This window comes from Crocodylus porosus, unplaced genomic scaffold (assembly GCF_001723895.1).
Source record: "Crocodylus porosus isolate Cpor-Errol unplaced genomic scaffold, CroPor_comp1, whole genome shotgun sequence".
NCBI classification, from domain to species: Eukaryota; Metazoa; Chordata; order Crocodylia; family Crocodylidae; genus Crocodylus; species Crocodylus porosus.
In genome coordinates this window covers 9,683,849-9,706,567 of record NW_017728929.1, presented here as the reverse complement: position 1 = coordinate 9,706,567, position 22,719 = coordinate 9,683,849, and the positions used below count along the sequence as shown (strand labels likewise).

Here is a 22,719-nt window from a genome sequence, read left to right as displayed (position 1 = left end):
GGGCGCGTACTCGCACGTGTGTAGATGTGTGTGCGCCCCGTGTGTGGATTGATACGCACGTGCGTACCTACATACGCGGATGTATTCGTGTGCGTGTCTTGTCTAACCTATGAAGGTGCACATGGCCCCTGCCCTCTGTCTGTAGAGTAACGCAGCACCCCTCCCCCTTCCTAGGCATTTACCCCTTAAACGAACTCCAAGGGTCTCCAGAGTTTTCCCCCATCCTCAGGCCCTACTTGCCTGTCAAGCAACTTCCCCTTCTCCTTTGACTTCTGCCACCAACCCATCTACATCCACTGTTTCGGTTCCCCGTTTTTAAACTCCATCTTCAGCTTCCAGCTTGGTACTTCCTCTTTTTTCCTTCAATCTCAGATCTGCCTTTGGGCAAGCAGGAAATGAGCCAGTCAGCTGTGGCAAAGTGGAGGGGTAGATCAGGAATGATTCACAGCTTGCAAACATTTTATTAGTTTAACATGGACATCTGCTCACTGCCTTTCACTCCTTGCACCTCTTTTCAAGTTGCTTATTGTCTTCAATTGTAAATGCCTCAGGATGGAAGCAGGCTCTTGTCTGATGCTTATGCTGGTATGTAGCCTATGCAGCAGGGCTTGATTTTGAGCAGGACCTTGGTTTGCTCTGTGTCCGTGTCACAATGTCAGCGGTGCCGTAACAAAGGGGCAGACCCAGAGCAGGAGCTTGTCAGGACTCCAGGGTATGGAAAGGAATGGGAGTACCGGTGGCCCATGTTCCTCTGGAGTGCATTCATCTGGTCTTTCAAGTGCTAATGCAACTTTCTCTGCCCTTTTTGTCTTTTAACTTGATTAAGACAACATTTATTTTTGTCATTATTATTTTGAATAAGACCCTTTGCCAATTAGACCTAATCAGCTGGGGAAAGGAAAGAGCAAGTCCAGAGGGAAAGAATGGAAGGTAATGAGTGTCTTCCAGATCAAATAACATAGAAAAACAAAACAATTAAAAGACAGGATGGGGGATTTTATCAAAGCAGCCTAGTAAATGTTTTGGAAGTCTGAGCAGTGCTCCATATTCCTCCCTCTCAGATTAACATGGTTCCAAATACAGTGACCATTGATATCCCTCTTAACTATGATAGGAGAGAGTATGAGGTACCAGTTGATTTTGTTTCCCCCTTTTTTTCCTTTTAAATTGCACTGGTGCCCTCCTTTCCACCTGTAGATTTTCTTGTATGTTTGTAGGGGCTTCAACCTAATGCTTAGGGAGGTTGTGTGTTGTATTCACTGTACAAGTTAGCATGCTGCTTCTGGTAGTATGCAGGCATGCGTGCCTCCTGCACTGTGGCTATGACCAAGAGGACTTCCTGCTGCAGTCAGAAAAACCGAAGTAAGGAGTGACTCACTTTTCTGAAATACTAATGAAACTAATAATAGGAAGGGTGTAAGAACAGAAATAGACTCAATTCCTGCTCTGACTTGAGAAAAGAGGCATCTCAGTAGGTCTTAGTAATGTGAAAAATGGTGCAGCTGTACTGTGAAGCCTCTCTAGTAAAGCATTTAGGATTTAACGGATGGTAATAAATAAAACACATCTCTTGAATGAGTGCTGCAGTGTGGACAGGCTTATTAGTTGCTCTGAGTCTCTGTTTACACTTTTTTTTAACTGGCTGTTGGAGTTGCAAAGAGAACCGTCAAAACATGACCCAAATATAACTGATGTCATTGTTTGCCAGAACTGGAAAAGTGCCTGACACAATAGGCCTGAGGTGTAAAATTCCCCATTCATTTCAGCTTGTGTTCACTCCTATGCCGGCAATGGCAATAATGTCATCCTACCTATCTCAGTGCTTATCGAAGTATGTGAGCAAGGCAGCAAAGCATGCTCCTGCAGAAAATCCATGCATCCTTTTCAGGGCTTCCTTCAGGTAGGCCTTTAACAAGGCAGCTGGCTGCTGTTTTCAGGAGAGTGTTAATCTTTCAAAACCTCAATAATGGGTTCTTATCCTATTACCTTGACTAACTTGTAACATCAACTGGGTTTTTTTTCCTGTGTCCCTCAGTGAGTTAACTGTCTTATATCTCCAATGACCTTTTCAACCTGCCGTTTGCCACTCAGCAGTACCTCTGCCCCTGTTCTTTGCCTTTGTATTTAAATTCCTCTCTATTTTTCAACCTTTTCTGCAAGTCTGTTCATAGCAGCTAACAAAGTTGACTGTCAGCTGTGAAAGCTCATGCCTCCATGAACCATTCAATCTCTAAGGTGCCAACCTGCCCAACCTTTTGCTTCTCAAAACCTTGGAAATCTTGCTTTAAAGAGCGGTAAGACCAATGCTGGGGAGGATGAACTATGCTAGGAAACTGCCAAGCAAACTCACAAGACTAAAAATGGAAGGGAAGCAATGCAGAGGGCACCCTAAATTACTCCCTTTCTCAGCATACGGCATGGGGAGAACCCTGAGAGCAGCGGAGGGAATGTAATAACATGGACAAAATGGTGAGTTGGCTTCATTTCATATGTTTGCTTTCTGGGTGCTACTACCTGGGGCACTTGTAGGGAACAGACATGCAGAGTGGAAGTCAGAAGCCTGAGAAGTTGGGAAAGCAGCCACAAACCACCTGCCCAAAGTCCGAAGAGCACTGCCAGCAGCAAGGGTCAAACTCAAAGCAAAGCTGATGAAGGGAGAGGTGAATCTGAACCACAGAGTTGAGGGAAGTTGGAGAATGTATGAGAGGGGGATTATTTTCATTCACTTTTGTAGATGCTTCCAAAAATGGGGCATTCAGCTACTTAAAAATGTGCAAGAGGGAAGACCTGGAGAGAGACAGATCTTCTGTCCCATGATCTGAAAATGCAAACTAATACAGATGACCTGTCCTCATGATTTCTTGTTATAAAGTGTTGCTGTGTTGCTTGGGCTGAGTTCCTTACACAGTTGAAAATAAAGCTTTAAAACAGTGGACAGTTCTCCAAACAAAGTCACAGGGCTGGCTGGGATCCACTGGCTCACAGCCTGTTCTTTTGCTGAAAGTTAACACTTGCCTAGATTAAAAGCATAAGTGATTTTTCATAATAGCCTTGTGCTAGGGAGAGAGGAAGCAGAAAGGCTAAGTGACTTGAAAAGGGCATGTGTGGAATTGGTATCAGACCCAGAATTGTAACTGGATCCCATGCTTAATTGGCTACTTTGGTTTGCCTCTTTGTTAAGCTGCCCTTCCTCATACTGGGCACGTACAATAGTTACTCAGCAGTGAAGCTGGATTTGCTACAGGAGGCAACTCAATCACTTTCTGAGAAGCAGGATGGTACCAAGAGAAAGCAAGGGCTGGAGGGTACCCAAGAATACCAAGGGCTGAAAATATGAGTGCTTGTATTACCTTGATCTTCAGGAAAAATCCAGGTGACTGGCAGCTCAGCCTGAATGAATTGCTGGAGTCCTGGTTTCTACAAGGTAGTATTCAAAGAGCTGGGATGCGCGTGTTAGGGGAAGGGGAAAGCTGAGGCTTCTATTTCAGAGATGTTGGGTGCGTCTGTCCTTGGAAATTTATCCAGATTACTGTATCAGAGTTGATATTTGGTATAAGCCACTGTTGAGATGCTTTTAGGGGTGGGCAGTTATTTGGGCTGGAGGCCCACTTGGGGAGTTTTGATGACAAGCTGTTGTAGGTTGGGTCAGCACCTTCCCCTGTTGCATGGGGCCAGGTCAGCACACCCTGCAGCTCACATAAGCTTGCCAAAACTCCTTAAGTGGCTCTACCCCAAGCCCTGGACTGTCATCCCCTGGTGATCCCAGCCCCAGGGTCTCCATGGAGAGTGCCCCACGTCCCCCGAGGGCAGGGTGCACTCGGTTGGGTGGATGTGATGGGGCTGTGGGCCGGTAGGACAGAGGCTGGGCTGGTGGGGCCAGGGCCCAGGGCACAGCCACAATCTGCTCCCAGCATGCCTGCAGAACCAGTGCCTGTTGCAGAGACATGGGCAACAGATTGTGGGTTTATCCCAGGTCCCAGCCCTGCGCTATCACCACCCCATGATCCCAGCCCTGTTCCCACCTGCCTGCCCCTCTCCCAGACGCTGGTTCTCACTTGCCCGCAACCCGAAGACACCCTGCCCCCGTGGGTCCTGGGCCAGTCTCTCTGTAGACCCTGCCTACCCACCTACTCTGTCCAGCACCCCTACTGGTAGATGCAGGGCAGATGGACCAGGGTGCCTGGGTAGCAGGGCCAGGTCTGGTGTTGGTGACACTGGTAGCAGCAGTCTGAAGGAGCCATTGACGCTGGGGGCTGACGGGAAGCAAAGTCCAGTTGCCAAACCACCCCAGCCCTCCTGCTGTGCACCCGAGGGCAGCAGGACTGGTCGCGCACACTGTGGTCTAGTCTGCCTCTTGTGTTTGGGTCAGACGGGGGGCACAGCCCGTGTGTGTGTGTGTGTGTGTGTGTGTGTGTGTGTTTGTATATCTATGGATGGATGCATGCACACATGCATATACAAGTATGTCCATATGCATATGTGTATATATGTATAAAAATAATGTGCTTGTATGTATATATGTATGTGATCTACTCTGGTTAGTCTACACAGTGTATATTTGCACTGCCTTCTACTTGACTTCAGACTAACACAGCTAACTGTATCTCTGTTCATGGATGGCACCATGCTCAGCCAGTACTTGCCTCCTTCCATTTGAGTTCGCCTGGGTTTTCACAGACACGTGACCTGTGTTTCAGCAGCGTTTGAATATTGCAACCTTCTCTTGTTAGGAGGGAGTGCAGGTAACAAATTTGTTTCGTGGGCCATGTGAGGACTTCCTACACTCTCTCTTTTTTTGTTCCCTGTTAGTTTAATGCTTGGTATTGCAGCCACAGCTAGCCTGCTGGTTCTCTCTGTGGCTGCAGTAAAGCCACTTGCAATTTGGCTTTCCTGGGGGGTATTTTCAGGTCAGTTTTGTGTTCTCCTTCTCTTGCACTATGCAATGAAACTGCTTTTTTTGCTGCTCTAATTTGGTCCTGAAGAAAAAGGAAACTAAAAAGGCAGAAGGAGAGTTCCTTTTTGAACAGGGAGAACTTTGTTAATTTAGACAGCCAATGGCAGTACTAAAAGCAACCCGCATAAACAGAATTCTCTGGTTCTTTTAGGAGAAATAGCTCTACTGCGAGCGTTGTGGTGGAATGCTGTGACACTGGTCTCTGAGTCACCTTGTATTTATCTAGTTATGTACTCCTTCAACTAGTCTCTTACCTGAGTATAGTACAGAAGATAGGGTCCTAGTTATCATTTGGAGAATGAATTGGGGTTGCCAGTCTCCCTAATATTGCACCCCACCATAATTCCTGACAGTCCAGAAACCCTTCAGGCTGTATGAATGTTACTAATTTACAAGATGTAAATGCTTCTGGCTATATAATTGGATGTACAGAATAGATAGTGAAAATATTTGTACCTTTACCACATGCTTACATGCTCCAGCCTGTATCAGAGAGCAGCTATGTGAGGATTTTTTACCTCCAGGTCCATTCAGTGCCTTTAAACACTCTCTAAGTATTGAGGTAGACCTGGTCTGTCCTGAAGAGTTTTTATATTCTGTGATAGTATAGATGGTGACAGTTAGCTACATTACACTTTCCTGTACTTTTCCAATGTTGTAACTACATAATGGACTGCTTGCTTCCAAAAATGTCTTATTTTCAGTGATATGATTGCTTCCCTTAGAGCAGGATCAGGACCTGTTTAGTGCAAATGGCCGATGGTGCTAGTGGGCTGTGAGCAAAAGGTGCCTGCTCGTAAGTTTAGCAGGTGACAGCCTAATGTTATGAAACCCTGAGGTCCATCATTCCCCTCCTTATAGGTCTGAAGAACTGTATCCATTGGATAAAAGCGTGAAAACAGAGAATGTTTCTTCTCTCTGGTTAGGGTGGAAGGACTTTTTGATGGTTGTATTCATAAAACCGGTTGTCCTAAACTGTCCAATGACTTGCAGGTAGCTGGCTTGTCAAGGGTGCTGGTTCTCTTTGCTTTGAGCTCCTAAAGTGCACAAAAGGAAGCTAAATAACTTCCCACTGCTGGTTACAGGGGATCATTAAGTGTGAATGTATTTGTAAAGCGCCTGTATTGCTCCTGCCATGAAAGCTAGCAGACAAAATAGGATTGGAGAGGGGAGGGGGTTGGGTGCATGTTGGGAGATGCTGAGAGCTCCTGTTCACTGCAGCTACAGGTTGGAGACGAGAGTAGAGTGGGGAAATCAAGTCTCCTACATCCCAGTCCAGTATCTTGTCCGTTCAGCCAACTGTGGTCTTGTCTGTGATATTGGTGGTGGAGTGAAGTAGCTCTCCTTGGCAGTCTGCTAACTGTCTGTGATGCTGGTTTGTGGTTGATCCCAAAGGGTAGGTAAGAACAAGATGGGCTCAATCTACACCTTGGGATTGGTTCTCGTCCAGCTAGCTTGATGGAGACTGCAATGGGTCTGTTGCTTACTTAAAAATAGGTCTGGTCTGCACTCAACAGCTGTTGTATTAGTAAAGGGGCATTGACCGTATGGCTTTGTTAATTCTAGATGGCCACAAAAATGGGACGGGATATGGTCTGCAGGAGATGTACCATAATGTGACTTGTGCACTTTTGGGCGTCTGTCTCTTTACTTTATTTTTAAATTTTTTTTTAACAAGATCCTGTCTCTGGAAATTAGTGTGTGCCATAGAGATGCAAGAAGGTGACCTGTATAGTGGAATGACCTCAACTCTGCAGTATTCAAGCTTGAGCTCCTCTATCATCTGGAGGAGACTGGTGCTGTCTCTGATTAGCAGGACTGTGGCTGTTCCTTCCAGACTGGAATGTATAATGGCACCTTCTAAATAGGGATAAGCAAAGAGAAGGTGTTGATATTAAAATAAAACAAAAAACCCACCAAAAAACAGAAGAGCAGAATTACAAGCTATCTAAAACAAGGAGTTAATTAAACACAGGTCCTAAGTAAGTGCGAAATGTAGAACTTGCAGTTGAATGCTAATTAACTATTAACCTTAGATGGAAAACATTACACACATTGTGAGGGCTGTTGCAGCTGAATGTTAATTCTCTCTGCCAAAAGTCAGGCTGCATGGTCTTCAGTCACCAGCCTCAAAGGTGACCTGCAAAGAGTTGGGTGTATTTTGGAGGGGTTTTGTTGGGGTTTTTTGTGGGGGGAGGATGGTTGGATATATAAAGGCCTGTATTTTCTTCAATTATTTTAATCTTAATATGGGGTCACGGGAATTGTAGTACTTCATGTCTGGCTCATTTAATCCCGGTATCCTGTTTCTAATGGTGGTCAGCAGCATATGGTCCGGAGAAGTTGTACAAAACCTCCCCATTCTGAGTTATAACCTGGCTTAAATCTCATGCATTGGGCTTTTTTACATTTATCATTTGTTCACACTAACTCACTATTATAACCCTTGATGTCTATTTTAGTACTATTGAAAGAGGGATTGGACATTATATGCAGGTAAAACTTTTTGGCATTTGACATGCTGTAGCAGTGAGTCTTAGAATCTGATCACCAGGGATCCAGGTTTTCAGTTTCCCATGGGGAAAATGGAGAAAACCACAGATTTCCCCTTTACCAGAGGAAAATGCAGAGTTCTCATTTTACTGGAGAAACCTGCAGATTTTGCAGTTTTGTAAAGAGCTCTCTGCAGGCTGGAAGAGTTCCAGCCTGCAGGGGACTGGGAGGGGCTGGGAGGAGAGAGGTCAGGTAGGGGTGCCATGGGCATATATGTAAGTAAGTGGCTGCCAGGCAGCCTGGCGAGCAGCTCCTGCAGGCCACAGGTAAGTTGGGCAATGGAATTGAGGCCCCCATAGGAAGGGAGTTGGGCAGTGCGTAGGGCTTGTGGGGAGTGGGAGGGAGCTGTGGGCAACTCATCTGGGGGGTGGGGGGAGGAAAAACATATCTCCAGGGCAGCGCAGAGTTCACAGTGGCAAGGAGATCCCTATGCAGCCTCACTCTGCCCTGTAGCACCAAGTTGTGCCCACCAGGCTGCAGAGGTCCCAGGGAGGGCAGCAGGGTGGGGAGCCTGCAGCAAACAGCTTGTGCCTGCCCTGTACGCTGGTTTGGAGGGCATGGCTACCTCCCAGAAATGTGCTTAGCAGTGGAGAGCCACCCTGCACTGCCCAAGCCTGCAGTAGGACTCTGTGCTGTCCTCTCAAGGGCAGGGGGCTGTGGACCTGGGTTCCTGGCCCTATAGTCCTGGTGGCCGGGGGAGGGGGGGAACAAGGCTGGGGAGTGTGGCGAGGAGTGAGGTGCACCAGTAGGGCCAGGGAGGTTGTGGTGGGGAGTGAGGGGCCTTTCATTTTCATCATGGATTTGGGGGGTTTTATCAGAAAATTTGCAATTTTTTATCAGGCAAAATGAGGAGTCCTGCTGCTCAACATGTATGAAAGTTTCCTTTTATCAGCTTTGAACTGGTAACTTTCTAGTGTCATTGAATGACCCCTTGGTCTTGTGTTATGAGACAGGGAGAACAGCAGCTCCTGATCTCTCTTCCTTTTAGAACGTTCATTATCTGTGTGCTTCTATCCCATCCCCTCATTAACTCCTTTCTGAGGTAAGCAATCCCATTCTTTTCATCTCTTCATATAGCATTTTTTCATGAGCCTAATTTCCTTTTCAGAATCTATATTACCATAGCTGTTCTACTCCTGTCTTCAATATCTGTGCAGTAGGCAAGTACCAGGTTGTTTTAATGTGCTTTTATGCTGAGAAAGGTCCCTAATTAAGTGTGGTAGAGCTGTTGATTCTGTAATATAGACTTAAATCTCATCTGCCCTAGGAAGCTGAATCTTCTGCAACTAAATGAATTCTTCAGGTCCCTCCTGGCTGTGCTGACTCACTGATGATGCCCACAGTTATGCTGTCTCATTCAGCCCATATTGACACAATTTCTATTAAAGGTGGTTCCTCTAGAATAGGGTCCAAACCAGTTCTGTTGATGTCAATGAGAAGTGTCTTCATTCTGGAATCATTTAACTCTTGTATATGCTCTGCAAACATGATGCATATCCCTCTTTATTTTGCTCATTTAAATAGAGCAGGGGCGGGCAATTATTTCGGGTAGAGGGCCGCTTACTGAGTTTTGGCAAGCCATGTAGGGCCACATGACAGGTAGCCAGGGGCAGAAAAATATTAATTTTCTAAACTTTTTAGGGACCCTGTGGGCCAGATAAAATGGCCTGGTGGGCCGCATCTGGCCCGTGGGCCATGTTTTGCCCACCCCTGAAATAGAGTGTAGGTAAAAGTAAGTTTTTGGAAGCTTCTTCAAGACCTGACTTGTGCTGCTTAGAGAACTCTGGCTGTGAAAGACCCGGAAGTGCCAAGAAGGGGATCTACACTGAGATTTTTTGCAAAATGACCCCCCCCTTCCCCCTCCCCCTCAGCTTCCATGTTTGGGAGATTTTAAAATTATTGAAGCTGTTGAGGAGATGCCTAGGTTAAGCTGCTTTGAGTTCATTATTGAAAAATGAGGACAGACTGGGCAAATTAAAGGGAAAACTTCCTTCTAAACTGTGAAAGGAAGCAGCTGTCTTTAGAAAGATTATAGAAGACAAATATACCTGTGGTATATCCTTAGCTTGAGTTGAGATCTGACATGCCAGGAAGTACATCTCCTTGGCTATAATAGAAGATTGGAATTGAATGGCTGTCAAGCCTGTGCTCCATGAGTGAGCTCTCAAATATCCCTCCTGAGCTGAAATCTCTCCTAGATGTAGTACTGTACCAAGGAAAACTCGTTCCTGAAACATGAGCTAAATCAGCTGCAGTCTGAATACTGCATTAAGCATAGTTATACAACTCCTTGGTTTTTTGTGTGCAAACAAAATTGCTTATGGGCAGCAGGCTTTTCAATATGGAGGACTTAACCCTATGGACAAAATACTTACACTTGCTGATGCATTTTGTAAGTCCCAGGGTATAACCCAAAGTTAAACTTAATCTTCAAAGTACCCCTGTTCAATTAGTTCTGCTTTATCCTCTTGGAAGGATACTTGCCTTCCCTGTAGGACAGGTTCACAAAATGGCTAAGGTTCAAAAACTGACCTGTTACACTTGCTACCAGAGAGTAAAAATAACCTTGATCCCTTTTTACAGGGCATGTAACAACATAAAGTTGTTTGCCATGTGCCTGCCCAGCTCTGGATCAACTCTGTTCAGGTTGTTTTCTCTGGAGGAAATCTGAATTGCACTGATCTTCCCTTTTTCCACACTCAGTCCCTGAGGTGTCAATGCCAGGATTCAAGAATCTTTCTCCTAAAATTTTTTTAATGGCATCAGTTAAAGTGCTCCTCACTGCAGATCTAAAGCATGTAGTGCCTAAGGGCCTGCAATTTCCCAGTGCCATGCCCAGGGTAGTGCTGGTAAGGGTATGTCATTGTGGACCTTTATGCTAAACCTGTCCCTTAGATAAGGCCTCTGGGGACTGCAAAATCTATTGTAATGTTCCTGTTGCAGAGGGACCAGTCTGCTGCTCAGACTAATTACAGTGTGACCTAATTAGTCTTGTGTTCTAACAATGTGAGGACTGCCTTAACCATTGTATGCTTTTGTCTCTCTGGATTAGTACCAAAAGGCTTGGTCTTTTAGACTTACAGGTCACCTTGGCATCATCTTCTGCTTGGATAAATGGCGGTCCAAAGAGAGGAATTTGAGACTAGAATTTTATTCTCTGTCTTTAGCCTACACCTGCACTGCAGAAAAAGTTCAACAATGATCAACAAAGACATGCACTGTAATGAATACCTCTGACAGTTTAGATCTTAAATATTGGCCCTTGTGACATCCTTTCCCTTCCAAAATAGCACTTTCTTTAGTAGAGATTGCCATGACAGCCTACCATAACCATCTTGTGTAGACTTGAAGGAGCACAGGTACTTGGCTGATGGGTGGATAGGCTCCCAATATATCCAGTTCAATCCAATTATCTCAAAGATGCCCTAGCCCAGGGGTGGGCGAATGTGGCCCATAGGCCAGATGTGGCCCACTGGGCCATTCTATCTGGCCCGCAGGGCCCCTAAAAAAATTTAGAAAATGAATATTAATCTGCCCCTGGCTGCCTGTCATGCAGGCCTCAATGGCTTGCCAGAACTCAGTAAGTGGCCCTCCACCCGAAATAATTGCCCACCCCTGCCATAGTCCTTGTTTCTCCTCCCCTCCCCCTTGCTCCTCTAACTCTGCTCTTCAATATGCCACTAGAGTGATTGGCTCCCTCCCTTGCTGTACTGCTCAAAGTGCAGTAAAACAGGTAAGAGTATGCATTAGTATATAGAAGGAACTTAACAGGAGCCCTTAAAAGGGGGTGGTACAAGGGCTGTAGTTTTGCTGCTGGGCCAAGGAGTGCATGGGTCTGTAACAACTACCACTTGCAAAGAGACATTTCAACAATCTGAGTAGAAATGCAGCTATTTGCTGTGTGGGATGCATTCTCTGCTAATGCCTGAAGTACTTGTGCCCACAGGGTAGTCATAACCTAACAAACCTCAGTGGAATATGAGGATGCATGAACTTAAGCCCTATAAATGCATACCTTGGTAAATAGCCTGGTTGTATGGCTGTCTGCTACCTGAGTGACTTTACCTAGAACTTGAAACTTTTTTTGTGGGAATCTTTTAGTTCAGGAATCACAAGGTGCAGCTTTCAATCTCTACTGAGACTTCTAATCTGAAAGAACAAGCTTTTTTTCTTGCTGGCTACCCCTACCCATTCTTTTAGGGATGGGTGTAATGCCAGCCATCGAATGGACTCTACGTGAATAGTACATTTCATGACTATCCCTGTGTTTCAGAGCTGGCTCTGAGAGGACTGTAAGCAGGAACTTTCCCCAGATTGTATTCCTGGGTTGTTGTATCCACTGCCTAGTTCTTAGCGAAATAAGAGTGGATTGAAAGCAGAGTGGTTACAAAAAGCCCAGAGGTTAAACTGTTTTGGAAAGCCCTGTTTTGAAGGCTGGATCTAGCTCTGCACACTGAACACCTATTGTGCAACGGGGACAGTGTGTTGCTTTGCCATCTCGACCCACTGCTGACAAGACCCACTTTCTCACAATCCTGGCTTTGTGTTGCCTGCTTGCTGGAATGACAGAGTCATGAAATTGTGCCTGATGGCTCCAGGACCCAAGTGCAGTTGGTTAACCCATGCAGGGCCATCTCTTCTGCTACCAGCTGCCTCAGCACTGTAAGGAGGGTGAAAGTAGAGCAGCAGTGGTAGCTGTGTGACAGACTGGATTCAGTTCACTCTGGAATAATTGGCTGAATTTTATATTCTTTGCTACAGCTGGCCTTTTTGTTTGCTGGGTTTCTAACAAAATAATGTGGTGCTGAAGTGAGGATACACTCATGGCCAGCTAGGTAACCCCTCAGTGCAGTGTTAGTGAGATGGCAGCTCCTGACTCGCAAGTGGATCTTCACTTTACAGCCTTTGCAGTAACCGCTTTCCAAAGGGGGGTGGTGTTTGTTAATGTGCGTGTACGTAATAAAGTACATCTGTAAGACCATAAACCAGTGCCACTATATTGGAAATTTGCCCTGCATTTTGGTCCTTAGTTTGTTCTTTTGCACTGCCTCTATTCACTTAGCAGTGCATATAGCATGGCCTTCTGGCTAACAGACAGCTCTTGTGCCTTTTGTGCAGCCAGGACTGAGTTCCACTGGATTAGGGAATCGCAACCCATGTTTTGGGGTACTGTTGGTGAACGTGTCAAGGATACTGACACTGTCCTGCTTTTATTGCCCTTTGCCAGAGGTGCACTTCTCAATCTAATGGACTTCAGTTAAAAAGTTCAGCAGTGGTAATGTCTTTAACTTCATGGCATTTTTTTAGTTAGCAGCTAGGACTTCTGGTCAGTAAGGGTGCCTGAACACAAGCCCAGAGGCTGCTCCAATGCTCTGTAATCACGTATGAGCAGATTTGATTAATCTGCTGGAACATGGTAATTGCGGCATTCCAGCCAGCCTCCACTCTTGTGTATCACTGTCCTTAGGCTTCAAAATGGCAGCCAAGACGCTTTAACTAAAGCTCATTCAAGCTTTAGTTAAAGTACTCCCAACACCATTTTGAAACAAGGGGATGCTGATGCACAAGACTCTCCAGGCAGTCTAATTAAAGCGCTGCCCCACCCCATCCCTGGGGCACATGTAAAAATGCTGCATCTCTCTCATGAGACTTACATGCCTTGTAGGGTGGCATATTGCCCAACAGTAGGTGGATTTGCTAACTGCTAATGCAGTTGCTTGAGGATTAAAATCGCCCTGTGCATTTCAGGGAGTCTGAATATGGCAGGCACAAAGCATCATGTCTGAGTGGAAGAACTTTAGGCATGTTTTCTGTTTCAGCATTGGCTTCTCTGACACACTTTTAAAAGGCAAAGTGAGGGGAGGGACTTAATTCCACTTCTACTTTAGTATGAGCTTCAGGCATGTGGAGACAGCACTGGGTGCTTGGGAAATGGGGAGAGGAATTATGCTCCTCTGCTAGCTGCAGAAAAATGCCAGTTCCTTTGCTACCTGAAGTTCCTCCTTTCCCTGCATTTTAAACAACAGTTGTATTCTATGTGTAATTGTTACCATGTCTGTCAGGTTTTGTGACACTTAAACACAAATGAATGCGAGGGCTGGTAGCATGGGAGAGAACTATTCATCTAGGCCCTATGCCAGATACTGTATTTGTACCAGTGTAATCAGCAATATGCTGGTGTAAAAATGAGTAGTGAACAGATCATGCAAACCCCTAAATTGGAGGAATGTCAGCTAAACTAGTAAAGAGTTATCCATGGAAGAATCGGTGTAAAACTCTACTCACGTAAGCTCTTGTTTAAGTTTGGTCTTTCTATCCCAGGTGGCTATTTCCTAACAGGCAGTAGGCTTTTACCTGCCCTCCTGGTACGTCCAGCTACCTTGGGGTAGCTGCACGTCTTTCCATTCCCAATTTTGTTTGTAACTTTACACTGGTCTACAAAGCTCTTACAACCTTTAAGGTGAAGTGGATATAGAAGGGCTTCAGAAATCAGTTTTTTTTTTTTTCTTTTATTTCAATACAAGTCTTTCTTCAATGTTGGAAGGAAGTTTTGCTTCCAGTGTATTCATTGTCATCTGCCACCATGCTTTCTAATTCTAATGTTGCATTAGTACCTACTTTGTAGTTTGTTCTGATAACCAACAATGCATCTTCCTTACATGTGCCCATTTATATGTGTAACGTAGAACATGGGTTATTTTAAAATGGTCTGGAGACTGGATAGAACATGCAACATCCTAATTTATTAGTTGCTGGGTGGGGGAGCTAGAGAGGATTTTTTTTGTTAATTTACCTTAATCCTAGTGGACCTAAACATGAGTTGTGGGTTTTTGAGGAGGGGACACTGTCCAGGAGTGATGGTAAAGGAAGGGAAGAATTTCATGTCCTCTTCTGGCAAGTTTTGAAGCCATTGTGATCTGTCAGAAAAGATGCACCATTCTCTGTACTTTCCATTTCTGCCTGTGTTTTCATGCTTAGAAAAGATGGAGGGGTGGTGGGGGAAAAAAATCTCATTTATATCCCTACTCTCCACAGTTATTGGAAGAATAGCAGCTTAGTTTACGCTTCCTTCTAGTGCAGCATCTTTTATGACCTTCAAGCTTTTAAATCACACTGCGCTTTTCCCAAGGCAACTGCCATTGTGTGGTTCCTAAAGTCTACAAGAGGAACGGACGTGGAGTGCTTTTTCCTTTGGAACATAACTAATAGTGAGTGAAAGGTGAAGGGTGGAGAGATTTGTTTGGCTCCCACCAAAAGAGAAAGCTTAAAAGCTGTGACTAGGATTTCCTTTCTGAAGCCATGATGTACTTAATTTTGTAGGAATTCTGAAATGATTGAGGGGAGGCAACAATGTGAGGGTGGAACAGGGAATGATCAGTGGGGGAAGCATGGAGGACAGAGCTTGTACAGCAGAGCTGCTTGCATCCAGTCAGATTTCTGCCCCGTCCTTCCACTCAAGCTCACCCAGCTCCTGTCTTCTTTCTGTGGTAGTTTATCACAAACAGAATTGCGCTCCAGACTGACAACTGTGCCTTTGCCAACCTCTTCTACAACTGGCAGAGTTCCCTTCCTTGCTCATTCACCATTAAGTGCTTTTCTGTTCTTTCCTCACTCCAGTTCACTTCTTGCTACTCTTAATTGCCTTTATTACAATGGGCTTCCACTCCCCCTTCCTTGAGCAAACATGACTCTGTGGGTATAAGGAAGAGAACACAGGTGGGGAACTGAGATAAGGAGCACACTGATCCATTGATCCTCTGGTGTATTTGAAAATTGGAAGGCTCTAGCAAATGTTAGTGTTCCTTTATATTATCAGAAAACCAGGCATAATGGGTGTTCAGGCCCAGACTTGTGCTTTTTCCTTGTCTTCTACTGAAATCTCTGATATTTTAATCTTTTGTTTAATGATGCAGTGAATACAAGAAGTGTGAACTGAGGGAATTGGCTTTTAAAGAACAGAAGCAAGAATGTTTGTTGGTGATATCTTTTATTGGACCAACTGTATATGCATATAAATGATAACCACAAACATCCTTGACTCGCTTGCATTTCCTGGACTATCACAGCTACCATCTGACTTCAACACTACCTTTTTAATAGAACAGTAAGAGTACAAGTGAATGAAATGCATTAAAGCAGGAAGGGGGATGCCTGTAAGACAGGATTGTCATGAACCATGCCACTTAAGCACCAAATAACTTCCTTTTTTTCTGAAAGACCAGATCAGACTAACTCAAGAGGTAGTGTCTTGGACTAAGACTCTTATTGGTTCATTCTGCATTGAGATCTGATGTTATTGTTCTGTCAGCAAAACTTGTTTCTTATGAAACTTAAGAGTTTGTTTGTTTTAAATCTGATTAGGGAAGTAACTGTCCAGCCTGCAGCAGTCTGTATCTGATCTAACAAGAGGTACTTTGTTTTCCTTTATCTCACACAGCCCCACGTTTAGTCCACTTATCGCAGACTTTTGGAAAGCCAGTAATTCCTCCATGCATCTTATTTAACTTGCCAGACACTCTACAACAGGCTTCCATTTTTACATTCCTGAAGTGATCCTTTGTTTGCTTAAGTTACAAATCTGGTGAAGCTTCCTCATGCCTAAAGCTTCCTGGTGGGCCCCTATGAGGGAGCCTTACTTCCCTCCCAGTCTCTTTTGAGTGCATTCCCCGCCCCCCCCGCCATTCTTGGGTTTCTAGAGGTCACTTTTTCTTGAAGCAAACTTGCCCAATTCTTCCTTACCCAGGCACAGGCCTTGAGGTACAGCCCCCACTAGGCCTGACTTTTCACTGCCTGCAGTTCTGTTAATCTGGAAGCACTGAGCCAATGGTTCCCTTTTAAGGCATATGTTTAAAGAAGAAAGTCTTAAACAAAAACAGGCTACCATCTCCTGCATGGGGAACTGCTGGGTCTAAGAATCTTTGTGTGTCTCTCTAAGGTAGCATGAAAGACTTTGGAACAGATCCTTCAAGGCGCAATGGGTAGTTCTCCAGCATGTGATATACTGTAGGGGATATAGATATATATATAGGAACCCCTAACTTATGCCACGTACAACTCCAACTCTGAGGGCCACTTGCAAGGTATACTTTTTCCAGTGGAGGGCTGCCGCTAGTGGAATCTGATCTGATTGGATACAAGTCCTCAACATGTCCTCTTTAATCTGTGCAGACATGTGCACAGAGTAAAGATTCACTGTGCAACAAAGATATGAGATTCACTCTTACCTTTCAGTTTCTTTTTCATTTAATGAACTGGCTTAATTAAGAATAATGGTCGAACACTGGTAGGCCATTATCCTTGATAGCTCTCAGTCAGCTTGAAAACTGCATGTTGCACACCCTTGTCACATTCTCAGAACTACATCTATGGATGTACAAAGTGCCTAAAACTTATGTGGTTTTCTGCAAAATAAATGGGCAACGGCATAAAGTCCATTTTGATGGCATAAATTCCTTTGCTCTCCCTTCCTTAATATTTCAGGCAGTGTGTGTCGTGCCTGAGTTCCCCCTGTGCATTTTCTCTCTGTCTTCTTCCAAGAGGCGGACTCCAAAGGCTGGATGCCACTACTGTAAACTTAGAAGACTATGACAGTCAGTTTCTTACCTCTGTGAGCCTAGGCGCTCTATGATTGTGCTTCTGTTTATGTACCCACATTTCCTTCCATAGTCTCTGAAGAAACCTATAAGAATATACTGCCTAATATTATTACCCTACTAGACAGCCTTACTTGGCTTAAAAAACTTAAGCTTTGAATTTCCTAATTGTATTGTGGATATATCAGTAGCAGTGACCAACTGAGTTTTTGGTTTTTTGTTGTTTTTTTTTTTTTACCTTTCTCTCCTTTCAGGTATGACTCTGGAAAGGATGGTTACATAGACTTAATGGAGCTGAAACTGATGATGGAGAAGCTGGGAGCCCCTCAGACACACCTGGGCTTGAAGAACATGATTAAAGAAGTGGACGAAGACTTTGATGGCAAGCTCAGCTTCCGTGAGGTAGGGGTCAGCAAAGAAGCAAACTATTTTAAGAAAAGGAATGAGAAACTGGTAGCCCGCTGCTTCTAGGTCCTATCTCTAAATTGGGTTCTTCCAAATCTTCTTTTTAACATGGCCAAGGCACTTACATTTGAAATGCTTCCATGTGACTTGCAGCTGTGGAGATATAATAAGCTGTGAAGAGAAGCAGGCAGACTTTCTTGTATGAAGTGAGTAAGGTACTGTTGAATAATAGTTTGTGTGCTCTTGGTGTGAATGAAACCTGGTTCACTAAAACAGATGGTTGTTTTCTCCATTGGCTTCCATTTTAAAATGGTCTTAGATGTAGCCTTGTGTAGGAAGTAGTCCAAGAACCCTGTCTACCCTAAGAAAATACTTAAGTATTTTATAGCACTGCTGCTGCTCCACTAAAGATGGGAAGGGCAGAAAATAAATAATTAGGGCTCAAGTGACACCAGTTTGTCTGTTTTTTGCAATGCATGATGCAATGTTGACATTCTCTTAAGCTACCATGGTGAGACTGAGATGCTAGTACTGGCTCCCTTTTAAGATGTAAAGGAAGGATTCTGCTGGCAGGGGTGGGGTGAGTGGAATCTCTCTGAAACCTTTGCAGGATCCACAAGCTTGCTAATTTCTGTCTATGACTGTCTGTATCATCAGGTAGTTGCCAATCGTCCTGAGCTCAGTGGGGGTCATGATGAGAAATGGAAATGTAATGATTTAATGATTTGGGTAGTTGATGATGTTGGCTCAGGAGAAGTTTCAGCCCCCCTTCCCCTCAAGATGCATCTCGTGCCACTTCTTAATGTAGTGACGGATGCAAGATAGGTGCCATGGAGCAAATGAATTGGGGGAAACTAGGGAATTTTGTCTATGTCCTATAAAGGAATAGAAGAGCCGCATTCCTGGTCTATATCCAGTCTTGGTAGCATCCTGGCTCCTGTAACCTGTTGTCTTGCCCCTGGCATCAGTTGCAAAAAACCCATCTTCTCCTGTACCAGTCACCAGAATTTCTGGTTTCATCTTTCTCCTGGTCTTCAAAAGTTCTGTAAAGCATTTTTACATTTAATTGCTATAGGAATCTGCAATGCATAAAAAAATGGGGATGTTGAGTACACAAGGGGTACAGTCTTTTGTATCTTCAAAAGCATATGATGATTGTCCTGTCAACATCCCACTGAGAAGTCTTTCCTGGGTGGATCTAATGCAGGCTGGGGGCTGGTTTCTAAGAGTTTTCTGTTTCTAAAAGGGATGGTGCTCTTTCTGCTGAATGACGGTCTTGCTCTGCCCACCTGCTTATCAAAGGGGATTTCTGTCCTCTCAACCAAATGACTGAACCCTTTACTCTTTGGATGAGGAACTTTCAAATAAAGTGCCAGGGCAGTTCTAGCAGACACTGAACAAGATGGTGCATAAAAGAACAGGCAGCAGCTGAATGCTTGGAAGTGCTATATGCCAAGTGGGAAGAGGTATGAGAGAACAAAGTGCAGGCATTTGTTTGTTGTTAGACTGGCAAAAGGCATGAAAAGAGATCAGTACAGATGAGGAAAGCAGCAGCTGTCAAAGCCATATTGTCTCTGTTCCAGCACATCTAACGGAGTGCTTGCCTTCTGAAAATTATTCATTGTGTGCTGTGGTAGTATCAAGGAGCCCTAGTCTTGCATTATTTAATACAGGACAAGAGCAACTTGTTCATCATAGCAAGCTGCTATGATGAACAAGTTGAACAACTTGTTCATAAACATCCATCTAAGTGCTCTAGCATATTCACCATCCACATCATTGTGAAAACTTCCTTGCTGATATTCTATTCATTAGCAGCCAACTAGTTTTATAATGTAATATCTCAGAATGTTCCTGTGGCTATGACTGATATTTCAATAGTGGTGTTGGTCCCTCTGATTGCAGGGAGGGAAAGTCTTTCTCAAATGTGCAGTTAGAGAAACCGAGTGTGGTAGAAGGGAGCCAACGTGATAAAGACTCTTTTTTTATGTGAGGGTAGAAAGCGTAAATGCTTCTGTCTACTCTTCCTCTCTGGCTTTGAGGCTTTCCATAGATAAGTGCCATGTTGAATCCCCAGCACCACACCTACTGAGCCTGACATTTGAATATTGTTCCCAGTGCTGAATATTGAATATTGTTCCCAGTTCCTGCCACCATTTAGAGGAAAATCTTTTTCTCAGAAGGAAAATAAAAGTTGTGCTTCAGATGACAGTCTCCTCGGGCAAGTGCTGGATTAACCTCAGGTGTGTAAGTGGCCTTCTTATTGGTCACAGTTTCAATACCCTGTCTGAACATCTACTGACTCAAGAGGTCAGGTTTCTGGAAGCCCCTCACCTAGGCAAATAGCTCTGCAAACCTCCTTCTCACAGCATTGTGTTAGCCACTGAGCTCAGTTTCGCTGGAGTGGACATTGTATCTTGAAATAAGTTGATTTACAAGTATGCTACTGGTTGACTTGAAGCATGTGCTTGGATACTTGTGATACCAGCTGTAGCTTTGCTGTGAGAAATACAATTGAGTAAGAACAGGTATCGGAAAAACTTGGAGTAGGTTTATTGCTGAGTCTGGCAAGTAGTGGAGGGAGAAAACAGAAGACATGAAAACCTGTAATGAAAACTGCATCAGGGAAGAAAGCCTGCTTGTTCTTTAGATGAAGTAGACTGCTATGAGACTTCAACCATAAATGGAATAGTTCAGAAGGATCTGTGGCTTCAAGGAATATGAAGGAGTAGGAAAACATCCCTTCCCATGAACCTAGGTGACACTAAGGGTGAGACTAACAAATGGAAGCAGCCAGGAAGCTGTATGCATGAGACCTAGAGGATGTTTTTGTCTGCTTTTGAACATTTATCACCACTGTTTAAGTAGATCAGTTCAGGTTCATGTGAGGAATGAAAGCTACTTCTTCCCTCCTGGCTCGTGAGGTCCTTTCCTGCTGTTTCCTGGCACTGTCGTCATAGTGCCAGCAGCAACAGCCTTCTCCATCCAGCTGTTTCAACTGCACTAAGCTCTGCTGTCCCCTGTATGTTCAGTTTTAGGCTCATTCTGGGGATTTCTGCCAATACTTGGCATATTGTGAACAGCAGTCGGTGCTGGTCCATTATGAAGCCAGGTGCAAAATGATGGCCAGGCAGGAGTAATTTAAAGTGGACACCCAGTGAATTACATAATATAAAATAAGGAGAAACTTGCTGTAATAAAATTGCATGTTAGGCTTATCTGTCTTAACAGGTATCCTAAGCTTGTATCCATATGTCACTAGGTTCCCCACTATCTCTTTGCAAATGCACTTTGTTCTGATTTTTTACATCATGCAAAAGAATCATTTGATTGAAGAATGCTCCGATTCCACCCCTGTTGCCAGTGGATGATGCAGTTGTGTCTTTGTACAATCCTATTTCCCTTTTGTTTGTTGACAATAAATATGTGGAAGGGAATTGAATTGACAGTCCTTTCTCCCAATTTTCACTTGTTTCTTTAGCAACTAATCTTCCTTCAGTTCTTGGCAGGCTAGTACTCTAATTTAGCAACAAAATCTGGGACGCACTTGGAGTTTTCAATCCAAGTGTCTTCACATTGTTGAGACTAGTCATCACAAACTTACCAGTTTCTCTGCCATTTTTGAGTTGGGATTTTTCAAATGGAGCCTGTCTCTTCCCTTTTTATTTGTTCATTGTTCCTATGCCCCACTTAATCCAATTTCTTGCCCCACAGAAAGCCTCTGTCCTTTTGAGAAGAGTGGCTTATTTTATTACAAGGTGCCTGGTTTTGGCATTTAGAATGGTAAGGTACTGAAGCTGGAAATGAACAGAAGTTGCTAATTGGTACTTCAAGGGTTGGCTGTACTACTGATAGGTGCAAATGCTTATTTCTAATTTTGGTTACCATTTCTGTGCCAAAGTAGGCTTGGAGTAGGAGAGGCTGCAGGAGCTGAACTTCCAGAGGATCTCATGAGAGATCATACATGTAACAAAGGAAACTAGCTTTGTTTCAGCCATAAAGTCCTGTACCTAGTCATCATGTGTTGCTTTTTTCTGAACAGTAGCATGTCACAGGACATCATTAGCAGCTGTAAGACTGCCCCATGATCTGCCTTCTTCCTGTGCATTCTGTAGCTCATAACCCCTGAACCAGACCACAAGAATAAACTAATCCTCCATATGTGAATTACATACCATTATAGCCTGGCGGTTACTCATGTATGGCACTGGCTTCTTAGTGCAACTGAACTGTATGCCTGTTAATAAAGCCGACTTGGACTCTTGACCTTTGTCAAGAGTCTATCAATAAATCATCAATTAACTCCACAAAATGCCTCTCCAAGACTAAAGTTTATGCAGCTTATGCTTTAAAAAAGCCTACTCTGCAGTACTTAAGGTCTTAATCCACAGGCACCCAGTTATAGCTAATAGTTGAAACAGTAGCACTTCACACTGGATAGATTTGGCATGTATGAAAATCTATTCCAGCGTGCTCATGCCAGCTCTAGTAAAATGCTACATCTCTGATGTAGGTCATACGTCTGTTGCTTGCTCATGCAGTCATAGCTTTTGATAGTATTGGTTGTTGGTTACAAGGCCCACTGCCACCTCACTTCTCTCATTCACAGGCTTCATGCAATATACAGTATACAATAACCAGAGATGATAACAGTCATGCTTCTGACAGTATGCTCATTTCAGGTCATCAGATATCTCCATTTCCAGGTCTTAATGCAGCTTTTTGGAACAGGAGTATCTCTCGTAGACCTTGGATGAGCAGTGGAGGTGCTGAGCCAGGGAATTCATAAAGCAGTTGAAGTCCCTAATCCCATCAGTGGAATGGGGGGCTGAGGAGTGCACTCTGCCATCCATGCTTCTTGGGAACAGAGTGTTAGGCACTTTTTTCAGGTGTATAAAACAACCTGCCTCTCATTCCTTAGGCTTGGCTACCATCCCATGAGATTTGCTTTCTTGTTACCATTTTTTTTTTCTAAGGGGTAGCGTTAGTTCATAAACAACAACACAGAAAGGACCAGTACTTTATTTCCTACAGAATTTGATAAGTAACTAGAAAGGAAAGTAATAATCAATCCAAGGTAGTATGCATGTGATGATATAACTGCAGTGATGGACGAGAGTCCATGTGTGGGCACTGGATAGAATTACTCCTGAAACAATGTCTGCTCCAGATAATGTGCCACTTCTATCCTGTGTCAGTGCAATCCTACCATTC

At 44.1% G+C, this 22,719-nt stretch overlaps 1 protein-coding gene across 1 annotated transcript in view; it reads left to right on the top strand.

Annotated features, from left to right (window-relative positions):
- LOC109315383 (EF-hand domain-containing protein D1-like) overlaps positions 1-22,719 on the top strand; it is a 29,903-nt gene that overhangs the window by 440 nt on the left and 6,744 nt on the right. The window contains exons 2-3 of the mRNA XM_019543056.1: positions 1,062-1,127; positions 17,278-17,502. Of these exons, the coding sequence (XP_019398601.1) occupies positions 1,062-1,127; positions 17,278-17,502 (291 nt within the window). The remainder of the gene's footprint in view (positions 1-1,061; positions 1,128-17,277; positions 17,503-22,719) is intronic.